Below are 17,955 nucleotides of genomic sequence, written 5' to 3'. Positions count from 1 at the left end.
TAAAAATGGAGTGTACGGGAAAAAAAATTCCATAATTGGTTCTTGTCCATTACTGGTGCCACCACCTTAGATAAGCACAAAAGAAACTACTCATCTTTTTCTTTTGGGTGCTAGTACTAGTGTAAGACAAAGATTAGTATTATTCTCTCTGTCTATATTTGAAATGAGACAGTCCTTTGATAAACTATACAAACTATTACAATTCAGCAAAGTTATGATCGGTCGTAGGGTCGGATACGCGCACACGTTTAAACCAAAAGATACCGGCTACCGAACTAAACTCGCACGTAGCGCTGTTAGCGTCTGCGCGATACAACAAAATGGCCGCGCACTCGCCCACTATAAGTTGACCCGCGGCTTCCGGGGTCTACTTAGACTGGCTTATACGGCCACTAGGAAAGATATCTCTTTCTAACGCACGCGTAGGCGTGCTGTCTCTGTCACACGCTATTCAACTACAAAAAATATGGTAAGCACCATTATTCCTACATTATAGATACACAACACAACTAGCTATCGCTACGCTAATAGCTATATCAATGATACTGCTTATGTGTATAATCTTTAGTCATTTATTATGTTCATCTTACAGACAGGAACCCATCACCGCGAGGTGACCATAACTGTGTGCATCGACGGCGAGGAGCAAGAATTAGAACTGCGGCTTAACGAAGCGCTGGTGCCACGAGGACACTCTCTGAGCTATCAGCAGGATGTCCGGACTATAGTTCACGTGCCGGAGAAAGAGGTAATATAAATCTAATTTTCGTTATCTGCTTCTCTTTCGCTCTTACATACTCATGCGATAGAGACCGATAACGAAATTTCGATTATCGTCTTTCGCGGTAGGCCCTCAGATGTACCTAGTAACTTTAGATCTTATTGCCTACGAACCCCCGTCACAGTACGGGACTAACGCTAGGAGGATGATGAGTTGGTATTGTTGGTGTTGGTAGAGGTATTGGTTGGTTGGTTGGCCTACGCCAAAGGGCCGTATGTCACCACCGTGGTGTCCGCTTGGTTACAAAATCAAGTTACAATTAACCCAGTGGACAAAACTGGTTGCGCCAACGCGGTGTCGCGGTGAGAGCCCCAAAAGTCATGTGTCAGCCTTTGGGATTCACATTTGGTGCGTTTGTGATTGCAGGAGTTAGACTTATGCCAGTATTCGGGACGTGTGAGCGGTAAGCCGGGCTCGTGGGTCGCGGTGTCAACGTGCGACGGAGTCAAGGGCGTCATCTACGACGGACGGCAGCTGCGGTACATCGAGCCTGCACACGGTCTTTTATGCATTCTACTTTATTACAAATACAATTTGTATTTTTTTTTTATAAAAACACCAGTCGTCATCAAGCTATGGACTGTCTTTTTCGGCTCATTTGTATAATTGTAACAGCAACAGCTTGATCTTTTGATATCAATCCTAAGGGACAATTACGCCAAACTATCAAGAAACTTATGTAGTTTATGCATGCAATGCACCGGAAATCTCTTAGTTCTCTTCTAAATTAGGTACTTTAAATGGGTCCACCGAATGTTGTTGGTGTAACCAGATTTTAATATTCAGGCCATGTGTATTAATTGGTATCAAGTATAGAGCAGATAAGTCTCGTATTCCAGGTGCCATAAACGGGGAACACTTCCTGTACTCGCACGAACATCTAACGAAGAAACACCGCTGCGGTTATGAGAGCGGCTCCAAGCATAACTCCAGCCACAACCCTCACAATTCTATGCTGTTTCAGCAAGGCGATGAGTTGGCAGGAAGATCCAATCGGGTGGGTAGATCTGCTCCGTGAAGTATGTGGAGTGTGTATAATACATACCTGCCATCGTCCATACAGTTAACTGACAATACATATAGTATCGTAGTATCTCCTTTAAATTTAAAATTGGCTAAAAGCTTGTGTACCTAATACATCCGCGCCTGAGCAAGGTTTCCTGGGTATCACAAAAGAAAGATAGGTATTGTATGGTATACCATTCTCATTGACATCGAAAACTAAGTAATACCTAGTTCACCCAAAGAGAGACCTCGTGACTCATAGATACGTTAATTTTGACCTATCTAACTCCTTAACCTTCTGCCTTCAAAATTGTATTTTATATATTATGAACTATTTTCTGCCAAATTTCATGAACTGGCTAAAATTACTCAAGATATGTTAACAATAATAAAACTAACAATCATGACAAGTGCACCCCTACATCCCTAATTGACAGTCTCACTTGGTGTTCGGTTGACTACCACATAGTTTGACACAACGCACACATTCCAGAACAAACGCTACGCATTTGTCGACGCTGTAGTCCAAGAGCCTTTCAATGCCAACCGTCGCTCGCGCTACCTGGAGCTCGTGCTGGTCGTGGATCACGGCGAATACCTTGCCAGCGGCGGAAACATACGCCTAGTCCATCGGCAGATGAAGGATTTGGCGAACATCATCTATTCCGTAAGACCAAGTCGTAAAGTTAGTGATAGATTTTGTTTCTGTATACATTCTGGCACTACCAAGCCTTTTTTTATTTTTTTATTTTTTTTTTATTATTTTTTTACCCAGGGGAAATCCGTTAGGGATCCCACCCGGCCCGGGAGAGGCCGAGTGGGTATGTCCGACTCGCACGGACTAAAACCCCTGGGGTGTTCCGACGCTCGCTTTTGGGCGGGGTTACGGGAACAACTCTGCAGACCTCCGAGACCCCGCCGGCGTTGCCCTTGCGGACCCATCAATTTGGGGCTGCTCCAGCAGCCTACTCCGCTGAAGGCACCTCGGAACACTTGAGGGCCTTCCAGCTCGGAAACCTCTTCAGGCGAGTGATGGGGCTTCCGACCCATCACTCGCAGGTTCTGTCACTCGCAGATTCTGTCACGCAGTTTCTGTTAGGGTGGCAGCATTCGGGCTGCGAAGGCTCTTCGCCGCCTGCCTGGCCTCCTTCGGCGCTGAGGAAGCGAGTTGGCGTCGTCCTCGCGCATTCGTTCAGCGGCCTCCTTTTGCGTCAGGACGGTGACGCTAAAGGTGGCCACTGCCGCCCATGGCACTACCAAGCCTATTGTATCATACGACACGATCCATTGAATTGTAGTGTTTTGTTTGTAATCTTGTTCATAGAGATAGTCGATAATCCGTTGGACCTTTCAAGATAGTTCTAACGACTTTTTACTACCGTGTTTTGTGGTAAACCTAACAATTGCTTTGTTTTCTAACGTATGTCGACGGGACAAAAATGAAAACGAAACACTCCCTATAACTCTAACTACATTATATTATTCCACTTTAGTCAAATCATTCTGATAATTTATTTCTACTTAAGCCAAGGGCATAGCCAGCCAGTGAACTAGGGGAGGGGGGCAAGTTTATATCGCCTGAGGCCGGGGGGAGAGGCCTCAGAGGGGCATACATTGTATGTAAAATTTGAGCTCCAGGTGCCTGTACCTGCCTTTACCCATGACTTAAGCCCTTACTTACTTATTTTGTCCCAGGTGTACGCTCCTCTGAACATTTTCATATCCCTGGTGGGCGTCGAGGTGTGGACGGAGGTAGATAAGATCACGCTGGACATGGACAGTCAAGCCACACTCGATAACTTTAACAAGTACCGGAGCACGGATCTCATCCACAGGATACCCAATGACAATGCTCATCTGCTCACGTGAGTTACAAACCTTAAAAAGTATCAAGATCAATAAGTAAGCCATGGGGACCAACCGCGAACATCGAAACTAGAAATTTCGTTAGCTTGTATAGCCTGCTTATATTTCAATGCTGTCATTATTATTTATTATATAGGTCTGTAACATTTCATCAAAACCTGGCTTGATGTAAAAGCCCCTCTACACTCGTGCGCGAATCGCGGCACGTAGCCGCAAACGCGAGTGTGGAACTGTGGAGCCTCTTTAACTGATTAGCGAACTAGACTCCCACACTCGCGTTCGCGGCTTCGCGCCGCGTAGTCTGGAGCGGGCTTGAGAATAATATACTATTTATTGAGTTAATCACGAACAAATAATCACGAATGAACGTAACCAACTTACTTATTGACGTTTAAAATAACACTTGCACTGCGTTTGCTATCAAAATTGTTGCAGACTTTTCTTGGTCTAACTCTAATAACCTAATAACTAACCTAAGATAAATTAATATTATTATTGGAAATAAATATTATATTAACCTAAGCCTTGTTACGATTGTATCCCAATTTGAATCATAATTATTTTTGTTTAATTCAGCCGGCAAAAATTCAACGACGACGTCGTTGGCAAGGCACACGTGGGCATGATCTGTTCAAATGAGAAATCTGCAGGTGTGGAGACCAACCACTCCAGGGTGTTTGGGATCGTGGCTATGACCATGGCGCACGAAATGGGGCACAACTTTGGCATGGGCCATGACGATGAGAAGGTATTTTTCAAACCTGCCGTATGGCCTATCCTTAACGGACATCTATCCATTCGCCGGACGCGTTGTGCTATCTTGCCGTTAATTAATCTTTATCTGTCCTTCTCAGTAGAAAGTGTTCAGAAAAAGGATAGATGATGTATACTCTGGCAAGCCAGCTTTGATAGTAGAAAAGAAAAATTTAAAGATCTAGGCGCGAAGTTTGGATCTTCTGTACTAATTTGACTTGACATAGTTGACTTGCCAGAGAACCCTTTAGATTACACATTAAAAATACGAGTAGGTAAACAAATACCAATCCCTGTAAATATAGGTACATAATGGAACCAACCGGAATTGATAAATATTTAAATTCGATAAGGTTATTTAATTATAGTTTATGTAGCTACCTATTTCCAGGATGGCTGCGTGTGCCCAGACAAGCGGTGCATCATGAGCTCGTATACCAGTGATTCAATTATTCCCGTGCGCTGGTCTTCCTGCAGCCTGAGGAATCTCAGTCGTTCTTTCGAAAAGGGCTTTGACTACTGTTTACGGTGAGCTAGCTGTGTTGTACTGAAAAAAAATTGAACTTATTTTAGCTTTATGGTTAATTGTGGTGTCCTGAAGACTATCACGTTTTGTTTGAACGGTTGCCCACCTCTGTCCTAGAGTTAAGCTCGCTCCAGACTACGCGGCGAGAAGCCGCGAACGCCGCAATTCGCGCACGAGTGTGGAGGGACCATTATATATTTAAATAAAAAGGCATAGCTCTGATAAAATTGTAATTACGAAATATTTTATCTACAGTAACATACCGAAGAGGCTCTTCGACTCACCAACTTGCGGAAATGGGTTCCTAGAAGAGGGCGAGGAATGCGATTGCGGGACATCACCGGGAGCGTTCACCCCTAAGGACAGTGACCACAACGCGTGCACCGCGTGCTGCAAGCCCGACTGCACGCTGCGAGCCAACGCCACGTGCGGCCACGGGCAGTGCTGTGATATTAGGGTACACTTCTCTTGTCTAAAAGCATACCGGTTTGCTTAACGTCCTTTGTCATGTTTCAAAGGTATCTCCAGTAGCATGCAGCCTTGTAAGTATATGAAGTCCGATTTAGACTGCTATTTCTCGGGCCCTATTTCGCTGCGATTTCATAGTCCGGGTCCCTGACTCATCCAGTTGAGAGTTGACTGCGTTTTCTCCTCACCTTAATCTTAAAGCCTCTCCACAAATTTAGTAGTAGGTAGGTAGTTGTCATTTTTATGCCGCGACAAAGAGTGCGGAAACTCTCCGAAATCCTGTCGGTTTGTGTCCATCCGGTGGCTTTCGTTCACGCCTTTAATCTACGGGGGTTTTTGCTGATTTCTGCCATATGTTGCATTTATTTCAGACATGTCGTCCCAAGGCGCCTGGCACAGAATGCCGCGCCGCGAACAGCGAGTGTGATTTGCCGGAATTCTGTAACGGGAGCTCACCATTTTGTCCGCAAGACGTGCATAAGATGGACGCCACGCCTTGTCGGAAGGGACAGGTAATTTTATTAATTATTATTATTTATTTATCTGCCTTTAAATCCAATATATTATCGTGATACTGATGAGCGAAGTAGAGTTTTGTTTTCGTATTTGACTGCTCCGTTCTTCCGCCTTATACCTATTAGCCATATCATTGTTTCATATAAGTATAGGTAGGAAACCTCATTTTTCCGTTGCCTAACCCATATTCTATCTGCATAAAACTTCCTACGCTCATTCCACAGCGCTTGATCGAACTCCAGCCGTCTTATTTAAAGTTAAAGTAGTCAATCAATTTAGTCAAAATAGTCAGGCGCAGCATGGCTTAACCTGAGTTATCACTAATCAGCCTCAGGCCTCTCTGGTTGACGCCGCACGCTTCGTAAATCGTACCTACAGCGTCACTTGGACAAAAGAGGCTGTACGCAGGCGTTGTCAACCAGACCAAGGCTTAACTCCGGGGTAGGCAAACCTTGCGTCACGAGTCGCATGCAGGTCTTTTGAGGCACAATTTTGGTTTTTCAAGCCACCCAGAAGATACAATTAGATAACGGAAGAGTATTTACGGCTCTTTGAGATTCTATAAACGGTGATTTCAATTGCGATTGGCATTTCTTCTCAAAACTTGTCTTAACTGAAGCTTTATATATTTCTCAGGCATACTGCGTGCGAGGTTCGTGCCGCACTCACACGGACCAGTGCCAGCTGCTGTGGGGGATCACGGGCGAACGATCCGACGACGCGTGCTATAACGAGCACAACGTATACGCCGCCGAGTAAGTACCCAAGGTTTAACCAGAACCAGAAATACCGCGGACAACCTTGTTCGTTCGTCTATTTGCCTCTATAGGGCCCTCCACACTTGCGCGAATCACGGCGCGAAGCCACGAACGTAAGTGTGGCGTCGGTTTCGCAGATTGTTCCCGACTTCGCGCCTTGTTCCCCGTTTTTTGTCGGTTTTTTGGCCCGCGTCAAAGGAGACGCGAAGCGCGAACTTACAGGACTCCACATTACACACTATTTTGGCCTATTATACTACATTAAGTGGCTAAGAAAAATCTCTGCAGACTTTTTTTGGTTTAACTCTAGAAGTTGCTTATATATTGCAACAGATACGGCAACTGCGGTTACGATCGAGTGTCGCAGAGGTTCCGCAGCTGCTCGCCACAAGACGTTTTGTGCGGCATGCTGCAGTGCACCCATCTCGGAAAAAATAAAATCCACCTCGGCGACATTTATACTGCGAGGATGATGAATTATTTCGCGCAGAAGGGCAGGGGTGAGTTATTGTCGTATGTCTTACTTAACAGCCGACGATAGGCCTAGGCCCTAGGCCACTGGCGTTGTTCATGTACACAGTACAGTACGTAATGAATAGATAGTGACGGTCAAAATGACCAAACGGAACACAAGTCACAACCTTATTTCTATGGTAACAAAGGTGTGTTACGATTTATTTGGCCACTTATTTGATCGTCACTATCTATTGTTGATTGATGCTGACTGTGCTGTATCACTAGTGATAGTATCAGTATTAGATCGAATCAATATATATGCAAACTGTGTCGTCTAGTACCTATGGTCGCCACTCGCACTTTTATCCTGGCCGGGTCGCCATGTAAAGAGACGCGTCAAAGCAAACAAATGCTTAAGCTGAAGTACCTATGTCTAAATATTGAATAATTTTCATGTGCTAATAATTTGCTCTTAAGGTGGTTCGACTAGGTTACCCAAAGCTTAAACCCCGCTATCTGGCGTCACTTTCGCAAATTTTCAGGTTTTATTTTTTTGTGGAATAGTGTTGGTATCTGTATACTTAAAAGTATGTTTAGCGCACTCTTTACATAAATATTGAACTATTATAATAAACATTGAATACTTCATTAGTGCAAAAAACACTTTTAAAGTCGACAGAGTGTTTCTGTCATGCTATTTCCTACTATTACTCACACATGCAAACAGTGTTTCCGTGATGCTTGTAGTAGACAATTTCATGCAGTGTAAGTATGCTGCAATGGCGTTGCGGTATGTTCGTGGAAATACGTGCAAGAGGATTCGGGTTCGAGACTGGTACGTCAGGGGTACTTTTTTTTGTCCTTTTTGTGTTATCTTATACCTTTTATTCTTCGAATTCTTGTCCGATTCCGATATAACCGAAATATATTTCAGTGATATCGGAAACGGCTCTAACGATTTCGATGAAATTTGCTGTAAGGGGTTCGATCTAGCTAGGTCTTATCTCTGGGAAAACGAGCATTTTTGAGTTTTTACTTATGTTTTCTTTTTCTCCCAGATATTCAGTATTATTAATAAATTAGTTTATAACGTTTTATAAAAATATGTGACGTTTTGAACTAAAAGGTACCACATTGTCGGTTGTCGATTAGGTTGATTTCATTTTGAAGCTTTATGGAAATATGACAACAATAAGTAGGTACCCGTTTGGTTGAAAACGCCACATATATTGAAAACCTGACTTTCACAAATCTCACCTTTTTGGGTTCTTCCAACTCAGAAAGGATGGAGAATACTGACGATTCTTAGTAGCACTAGCCCAAGGAAGTCCAGGTTTGTAAGTGTCAGGTATCAGTTTTTTTTTAAAGCGCTAAATATAGTTCTACAAGTAAAGCAATCCCTTACTGCCCAGCCTCTATAGTATTTATCAAACTGGAAGGGTACGATGATAGATTTCATCTCCATACAATTTATAACCTAATAATGCCAAATGTTGCAAAATTATATTGAATTGAGATCTATCATCGTACCCTTGCAGTTTGAAATAGTTATTTACGATACAAGTGCGGAAAAGAGAAAATTCGAAACGAGTGGCGACAGATTAAAACACGACCGCAGAGTGTTTTAAATCGACACGAGTTGCGAATTACCTATTCGCACGTGTATCGTACAACGTTTTACAGTACATATGGCCCTTTAAACTTTCGACATATGCATGAAAAGTGCTCTTTACGCACTAGGGCGAGAAAGTTGCACCATATGTACTGTAAAATACTTTTTAGTACATATGGTGCTACATATACGTTACCGCCCTAATGCGGTAATTAGTACAATACGTGCATATGTCGAAAATGTAAAGGGCCATAATTATGTACTGTAAAACGTTGTACAATACACGTGCGAAAAGGTAATTCGCAACTCGTGTCGATTAAAACACTTCCTTCGGTCGTGTTTCAATTTATCGCCACTCGTTGCCAATTTCCTACTTTTCGCACTTGTATCGTAATATACTAATAATAAAGTAGTAATTGTATAATAAAATTAAAACTTTTTTATATTTTATTTTTTGGATTCAAGTAGGTACAGTGAGTAACAACATTGCATGGCCTTCTAATTATAACTATTATAGAAAACGGGATATTTATCATGTTTATTTATATTATTTATTTCTCGATATTTTGGCCGGTCTTGCAAGACCAGTCGTTGTGGAGATCCCTGGGGAGGCCTATGTCCAGCAGTGGATGTCTTGTTGGTGTAGATGGATTCACACAACAAATGAAATAACATTTTTTCATATTTGTTATCCGTAGTTGTCCCTGTACCTGAAAGAAAAATAATATCATGATAGCACAAAATCTCTAATGTTATATAGGAAGAAAGATGATGCAACAATATGGATTCTAATAAAGTTATCATTTACTTACCTAGTAATAATTGTGTTTCTCATTCATAGACAAAATTCCATAATTTTCATCCCCAGGAAATGTTTTATTTTACTTTATTGCAGTGAGGATGTCCTGATTTTTTCTGGCTAATGAAGGAAAACATTTTATTTCCAAGAATGCCTCTTCATTTTGCACAATACCTAAAAAAAACCTAGAGTTAGTGACACATTGACTATTCGGCAACCAAAACAGTAATAATTACATAATATAGGTATTGTTCACTGCTTATATCTACCATTACGGAAGAAGTGAGAATTATTTTCTAAAAAGATCGGCACGAGAAAATTACAATGTACAATGAAGGAATGAAACTGTACCTACCTTACGAAACTTTGGTGAAGTCCGCTTCAATTGAGTGAAATTTTCTGGATTTTCGCGGACCAGAACACTGATGATTTTTGTAACTTGATTTAGACGTTGCTATCATTTTCAATTTATACAAACAAATTGATGTCACAATAAACATGACCCTATGTGTCAGTGTCGACACTGTCAAATAAAAATGCACTAAACATGACGGCACTGCAAATCCTGCCAGGTCGGCCAGGCAACGTCGCCAACGTCATAGAGTGGCAACGCCGCACGCAACGTATTTGTACACGACATTTGTGACACACACATACGTAAAATTGATGAAAAAATTACGTTGATTTATGTATGATTTCTGTATGAAACAAAGTTTTTCTATTAATTTAGCGCAAACGAATATTCGAAAGTAGATAAATGAGCAAATATTTGTGTAGTAATAGTGTGTAGTGCCCTAATTAAAGCAGATTGAATTTTGTATGAAAATCGAACCACCTTAATCTAAGTTTTATCTAGGTATGTTTACGGCTACGCGAGTATTTGCGGCGTAGTTCACACTATAGTTTTTTTTTCGTTTGTTTTCAGATAGGATGGTCCCGTGTCACACGGTGATTATCGACTTTGGCCTGAGGGACGTGGACCCTGGCCTGGTACCCGACGGCGCTAAGTGCGGACCCGATAAGGTACTTATAGCTAGTTAAAGTAGTCCGACATTTCTAGAGGTAGAGGTAAGGTAGGTACGTCCGGATCTAGAGGACTAACTGGTCCTGTGCGTGCTTATAAAAGCACAATTTACCAGATATGTGCCATAAAACTCATATTTTTCGTGATTTTTGGCCCTCGTCTGTGACATGTGCAACAATGTGCGTGCTGCGTGACCAGTGGTGCGACACTCCTCCTTTCGGCTCAGCATTGCTCCGAGCCATTATTAGGGTTGGCACAACTTGACGTCCCTTTGTGTGCACGACCACAGATGAAATAATTACTTGAATTTTGACAACCCTAAATAGCCGAAAGGGATAGTGCCATACATAAGAAAGGGACAGCACGATTCGTCCCTGAATCGCTGGCAAACTTCGGTTTTGTAGGAAGTTTCCTTTCTGTACGGTAGTATTATTATTTATTCTGTGGCGTGACTATGATTTGGCCCCACTTGGCGCAGAGTAAGCTTCTGACTTTATAAGTTTCTAACAATTTATTTACCTCCCCAACTTCCCTGCTCTTTTTTGGAAGCCTTTTGACACTGCGTTGTTTCCCAGTTATTCATTCGGAAAAATATTACAGATGTGCATGCAGCAGAGATGTGTGTCGGTTGAGCGAGTGAGAGAGATAGCGCAGCGAGCAGCGGGCTCTGTCTGCCCCTCCAACTGCTCTGGACACGGCGTGTGCAACTCCAATGGTATGGCAATTATAACTATAAAACAGAAGTTTAGCATTAAGAGCCAACAGGAGGTGAGCCCGGGTTCAATTTTGAGATTTCAAGTTGAATATCGCCGTCGCTCTGACGGGGGCGGTACCGCGTAGCGAGGGACTATTCCAGTGTGTGTGGTGCACCCACACAGACGCGAACGCATTTTGCGCTCCTCGCCGGCCTCCGCTGGCCGGCCCGCTCTACGCTATAGCTATGCATACCAAATACCACGCCACACACCACCCAGTTCTTTTCTTACTTTATTCTTCGATTTGAACTCGTTCGCTCGCTACCACCACTAAGCGTTTGCTTATTCCCTGTTATTGTGGTTAACTCCTTGATTTTAAGTAACTGAATTCAATATCCTTCTACAACCTGCAATCTAATTAACATTTCGAGGTACAGAAGGGTAAAAAAACATAACATAACATGGACATACAAGAAAACATTGTTGTATAAAACATACAAGATAACGGCTGTTAAATTAATCCAATTAAATATTAAATATAAACAAAAATATTAAATTATAGTCGTAAGTATTTTAAAAGTAAAACTCCCTTATACCTTGACTTTAAACAAAGTATTTTACTTATAACTTACTTGGTTCGTATGAATTAGTGACATACCTAATTAAAAAAGAAAGCTATAACTCCCGCGGGAACATTAAGGCCTTTTCCCTTCAGTACACCTGCATAGAATAAGATCTTTTCGAGCAAGTGTGATTAAAAACAAATTTGCCGCTCTCCGGCTACGTGGAATAGAAAAAATTAGCCTCAGGTTAGATAAAATATCATAACAAAGAAACATGTGACATGTGATATTTCTTACTTTGATGTAATTATACAGTTTTATTAATTGTCCGTTTTTTATTTATGAGTCAGATTTTGATAAAAATATTTGAAGAGCTAATTCTGGTCGGAATAAATATGAAACCCCAATTTGGGACAATAGTCTAGTCTACAAAACGTTCAAGGTGGTGAAAAATATAGTGTAAGCTGTTCGCATAAAAAAACCGCAAATCGATGTACAGGTTACCCGTTTGGTACACGTATACTAGAGGTCAAAACAATTTTTTTGACCCGCAGTTCCTAAAAAAAAATCCCTTAGGAGGGAGTGCTGAAACCTTTTTTTTATATTTTTTTTTTTCAAACCTATCGTAATCTTCTCTTGTCTATCATACGAAAGGGCTTTTTGAAGCGATTCTGAAAATACCACATCATTACATTTTAGCCAGTTTTAGGGTTCCGTACCTCAAAAGGAAAAACGGAACCCTTATACTTTATAGGATCGTGCGTCTGTCTGTCAGTGTGTCCGTCTGTCACAGCCTATTTTCTCTGAAACTACTGGACCAATTAAGTTGAAATTTGGTATACATATGTAAGTTTGTGACCCAAAGACGGACATGTAACGTAAACAAATGAATTTTAAACATGGGGACCACTTTTAGGGGGTAAATGAGAAAATTAAAAATAAAGTATTTTAAACTATAATAACTATATCGTGTTATATATCAAATGAAAGAGCTCATTGTGAGAATCTCTAATACATTTTTTTATAATTTAGGATAAATAATTTAGAAGTTATTCAAGAAAATAGGCAAAAAATGATCATTCCCCCCTTTATCTCCGAAACTACTGGATCTAAAATTTAAAACAAAAATACACAAAATAGATCTTTACCAAAAGATTACAGGAAAACCTATTGGAAATTGCAGTCAAGCGTGAGTCGGACTTAATTACTTAGTTTTTGATCCGACCCCTACGGGTTTTTTAAAGACATTTCACTCACGTTTCATATAAAAAATACATTGTTTAAATTTTGTAATGTACAGAACCCTTGGAACGCGAGTCCGACTCGCACTTGGCCGGTTTTTCTTAAATTGAAACAAAAAGAATTTTCAAAACATACCAAGTTTGGACTCCTCCAGTTACGATATGGCTGATTTTTTTTTGTACAATATACCACAAATGATACGTGATATTCTCATATCGAACCCCAAAAAAGCAATTTTAAAAATAATTTTATTTAGTTTTTTTTTTTTTCAATACAAAGTGACACAATCTACTTCAATACCTATTTTACGAGACTTATGGAACTGTACTGCAGATACGGTACATATTAATCATACAATGATACGTAATATCCATATATCCAACGGGAAATACCTCTTTAACCCTTTAACTTGACCCCAAACTTGGTATGTTTTGAAAATTCTATTTGTTTTAATTTACAAAAAAAAGGGATTTATTTAGGAACTGCGGGTCAAAAATTTTGTTTTGACCTCTTAGTATGCGTGTGCCAAACGGCTAACCTGTACATCGATTTGCGGTTTTTCATTGAAATTGGGCTTGTACGGCTGCCACTAATAGAGATACTAATTCCTAAAAATACGTATGATACCTCATTGGATTCGGAATGATGTCTAGAAAAATGTATTCGAAGCGTTAATTTATTCCCACTTAAAAAAAGTTCAAAAGCTATTAACAAAAAACGGCCAAGTGCGAGTCGGACTCGCGCACGAAGGGTTTCGTACCATTACGCAAAAAACGGCAAAAAAATCACGTTTGTTATTTGGGAGCGACATTTAAATATTTATTTTATTTTAATGTTTCGTTCATATATTCAGATTTGTATATGAAAATGTGAAACTATTATTTCTAAAATAAATTATTCGTCCCTAATTTACACAAAATTTATACCAAATTTGATCTCATAGATCATGATCAACAGATAGGTAGAAATAGAGGCAAACTGGACCGCAGAAGCCGACTTTTCCCCTTCCTTTTTGGGGGGTAGCCAGGACTTAATCTCGTAGCTAGTGCGTCAGCTCAGCTTTGTATGAACCAAGGAATAATAAATAGTATTAAACGATATCCCCTGAGGCCAAAGTGCATACTCACTTTACTTACTTCGCCTACTAAGAGGCAAATCGCGACTGTTATGGTTTATCGATCTTATCACATCACTAGATTATCGACATTCAATATCGACTATTGCCCGTCACTTTTCTGTCTGTGTACGTATTTAGAAACTTGACCCCGCCCCTAAAATTAGTACGATAAGGACAACTGCAGCTTAGGCGAAAAATCCTGCGTAAAAATCTCAAAAATCGAGGTTTTGTACTCGACTGTTTCCTCCTCCAAAACTTAACCAATCGTAACCAAATTTGGAAATCTAAATGATTATGAAATTGTCTGTGTCGGACTGTTTTGATTTTTTGGCTAATTGATATCAGTTTTGAATACCACGCCTCTCATTGCGGCATAGTCAGTGAGGCCATTTTTGGCCATGTTTGAAGGGCTCTAGCGCCTTAAAAAACAAGAATATCAAAAAAAGCAAAACACACCGACACAGATATTGACAATATTAATCTGTGTTGAAAAAATCATTGCTCTAGCTTCAAAAACCACGGAGGAAACAGTCGAGTACGTTTGTATGGAGAAATGACCACTCCTGTTGGCTCTTAATCGAATAGTATTCTATTCCAAAATGTCAAATTTCCTTTAATATTGATAGGAGCAAATAACTGAACCCGGTTCGAAGGACCATTTTCAAACAGGTTTTAGTTGCCGCATAGAAAACCGAGAATAGACGCATTACATGGGTTGAGTTTCTAATTATTTCATTCAAGAAACGGGTCCCATGGCATGGAATTAAACATCTGAATTTATTCCGTGGCCATACAGATTCCGGTGCTGTATGGCCACAAAACTTCTTTATAATAGTTACGTTCGCAGTAGATTGGAATTTGCTTCTGTAGTGTGGAATCCTCTCTTTAATGTCCATAAGACCCGAATTGAAAGACTCCAGAAAAAATTCGTTAAAGCACTGGAATTTCGAGTGGGTCGTAACTATGTAAATTACGCTTCCTCGGTTACATATCATAATATCCAGCCACTTTCACTTAGACGGTCCTGTACAGATTTAGCATTTTTATTCAAAATTATTAATAATGTTGTAGATGCCCCCGATTTATTACATAAAATTTGCTTTCGTGTCCCCCGTAGGAATGAACGTAGTTGTCGCAGTAAGGCATTATTTAGCATTCCTAACAGCAGAACAAAACACGCACGGCATTCGTATATTGGGCGCGCGTGTAGGCAGTACAATGAAAAGTGTATGGACGCAGATTTGTTTAGCAGTTCATTAGGCTTGTTTAAAAGAACTGTATATTCTTTATTAAAATAAGGGTGAAATGTTGCAAGCAACCCGATAGTAAGTACTTGTAATCTTAGTAATTTAAGTCTAAGTAAGTGAAAAATGTAAGTATAAGTCTTTTCTCTTGTTTATACATTTATATGCTATTGTATTAGTTGGTATACTATTGTTTTGATTATGTACAACTACTAGGTACTACAAGTTTGCACTATTTATCATTACTTTTTAATCGTACCTCGATATGTGAATTAGGAAACTATAGGTCTATAAAACATCAATTTGTAGCTATTAGCTAAGTTGCTTATGTTTACTTTAAGACTGTTTGTTTCTCAATAAATTAAAAAAAAAAAAAAAAAAATTGACTTACCTCTAGTATGCGTGTGTAATGGCTAAACTGTACATCGATTTCCGGTTTTTCTTAGGAATTAGGCTCGTACGCCGTCCACTATTATGTCCAGCCCCTGTGTGGTGCGTCAACTGTTTGGTTTTCGACGATGGAAAATTATGTTTCGTAGCCAAGCCCAAACACATTTTTTCTTTAAATAAGGGAACTGGCTCAATTGCAGGTAACTGCCACTGCTCGGCGGGCTACGCGCCGCCGCTGTGCGCGCGGCCCGGCGCGGGCGGCTCGCTCGACTCCGGCCCCACTGCAGACACTAGCAGTCAGTACCTTCTCTACCCAAGTCTCTACTTCCTATTCCTACCTACGTGTTTTAAACAACTGGTCACGCTCACTGTGGGCACTTTGATCGATGGCTCTGGCACAATATGATGCATATAAAAGTTCTGTCAGACGGGAGTACCGGACCGCGACCTGTTCGATCGAGTGGAAGGTACTATTAGTTATTCTGTGGTGGAAGGTGTTCCACCGTACATTCGTTAAGGATGCAGCTATAATTGAGAGCGAGAAAGAGATATGCTGACCTTACCAAGGTAGCGCGTGCTATTACTACACATGTTTGCGCAATTGCTTGCACAAGTAACCCTCACAAGTTACATGCACGTTGTTGCAAAAGTACATGGCCACTTTATGCGAAATGAGCGAACGTGTATGAGGAATGTTATGCGAAAGAGGTATGTCAGGATCGTAGCAAGTGGAAATCCGTAGTCTCTGCCTACCCCTCCGGGAAATAGGCGTGATTTGTTACGTAACGCCTTGCTCAAAACCCCCCTCCCACCCATGTAACGCATCGTAACGTTTTACAAGACCCCTTCTCCCCCCCCAAATTGCGTTACGTAATATTTGAACTCCTCCTGTAAGTGTATTGACTTGTAAAAGAGCCCTTGAGGCCTACTTGCAGAATATTTTTTTGAACTTTGAATGACCGACTACAATTGGCATAGACAAAAAAAGGGATAACCAACTTTATTTATGTTGTTTTCAAGCAAAAGGTGCCACATTGTCGCTTATGGTAAGGGACAATGTGGTACCTTTTGATTGAAAACGTTACATTTTTACAGGTTTATGGCGATTCATGGTGGCGATGTACGTGATCTTCCTAGGCATTGTCCCTGCAATTATATTGGCGCTGCTCCTCATCTACTTCTGTCCCTGCTGCTCTCCTCTCCGCTTCAAGATTTTCAAATCACACTACTCAAAACCTACCAACATTGGTTCTAAGTTTGCACTTCCTAATATTAACTCATTTAGGAAGTGGTTTCATGATAGTGATAAAGTTAATCGTGATAACAGTCAATTTAATGTGACAGATGAAAAAGTGCGTAAAATTGTTACTGTGAAGAATGAAATCAATGGTCACGAGTACACGGAAATATGTTATGTTGATATACCTATTACAAATGTAGCTAAAAGTGCAGTGCATGATCAATCGAATATAAAAAATGTTAAAGAACCGATAAAATTAAAACGTACTATAAATAACATAAATAAAGAAGATATTGTTATTGTTGAAAAGTATAATCATGCTCCTATTCATAATAAAACTGTGGCAAATAATGTAGATGTAATCAAACCTAAAGTTAATGATATGAAAAATATGTATGAGTCGCTTACAGAAAAATCTAACTCCAAGACTCCTAATTTTAAAGACTTAAATAAAGAAATAAATGTCCCGCAGACAGCAATTACAAAAAACGAAACCAAAATCACGGTCCATGAAAAACGAGCTTAGGGCGTTATACAAAATAACAAATAAATGTATCAAAAACGACTACAAGAACTATAAACTTAGAATACTAGAAAAGCATCTCACCCAAACAAGCAGCTTAAAAAAGGCTTATAAACAATTACAAACACACAAAACCTGGATTAAAAGTTTAGCAAACCAACAAACAACAGCTCATAACCGCAAAGAAGTCTTGGACGTAGCCACAGCATTCTACAAAGATTTATATAACACAAAAGAATATGAGAACACAAATATAAGTACAATCCAAGATCATACATCTCTGCAAAACAACAACATACAACAACAAGATGAATTAGAAAATATCACGAAGAACGAAGTATCAAAGGCCATCCAACTTCTGAAACTTGACAAAAGCC

The 17,955-nt window shown here is 40.4% G+C and overlaps 1 protein-coding gene across 1 annotated transcript; it reads left to right on the top strand.

The window, feature by feature from the left end:
• The first annotated feature begins 572 nt into the window (after positions 1 to 572).
• Positions 573 to 17,581, top strand: LOC134750774 (disintegrin and metalloproteinase domain-containing protein 33-like). The gene is made up of 15 exons (XM_063686016.1): positions 573 to 748; positions 1,148 to 1,280; positions 1,621 to 1,778; positions 2,280 to 2,453; positions 3,482 to 3,651; positions 4,229 to 4,400; positions 4,797 to 4,933; positions 5,187 to 5,388; positions 5,771 to 5,911; positions 6,552 to 6,670; positions 7,007 to 7,177; positions 10,470 to 10,563; positions 11,165 to 11,279; positions 16,016 to 16,111; positions 16,911 to 17,581. The coding sequence occupies exons 1-15, from the start codon at positions 578 to 580 to the stop codon at positions 17,579 to 17,581; spliced, it is 2,724 nt and encodes a 907-aa protein (XP_063542086.1). The 5' UTR covers positions 573 to 577.
• Positions 17,582 to 17,955: the final 374 nt, after the last annotated feature.

This window comes from Cydia strobilella, chromosome 20 (genome assembly GCF_947568885.1).
Source record: "Cydia strobilella chromosome 20, ilCydStro3.1, whole genome shotgun sequence".
Lineage (NCBI taxonomy): Eukaryota > Metazoa > Arthropoda > Insecta > Lepidoptera > Tortricidae > Cydia > Cydia strobilella.
The sequence above is the reverse complement of the archived record's forward strand: the minus strand, read 5'-3'. Positions and strand labels throughout refer to the sequence as shown.

Coding starts and splice junctions, on each gene's coding strand:
- LOC134750774 (XM_063686016.1), top strand. CDS start 578: ATGTTCATCTTACAGACAGGAACCCATCACCGCGAGGTGACCATAACT. Junction 749..1,147: donor TTCACGTGCCGGAGAAAGAG/GTAATATAAATC, acceptor TTGTGATTGCAG/GAGTTAGACTTATGCCAGTA. Junction 7,178..10,469: donor GCGCAGAAGGGCAGGGGTGA/GTTATTGTCGTA, acceptor GTTTTCAGATAG/GATGGTCCCGTGTCACACGG.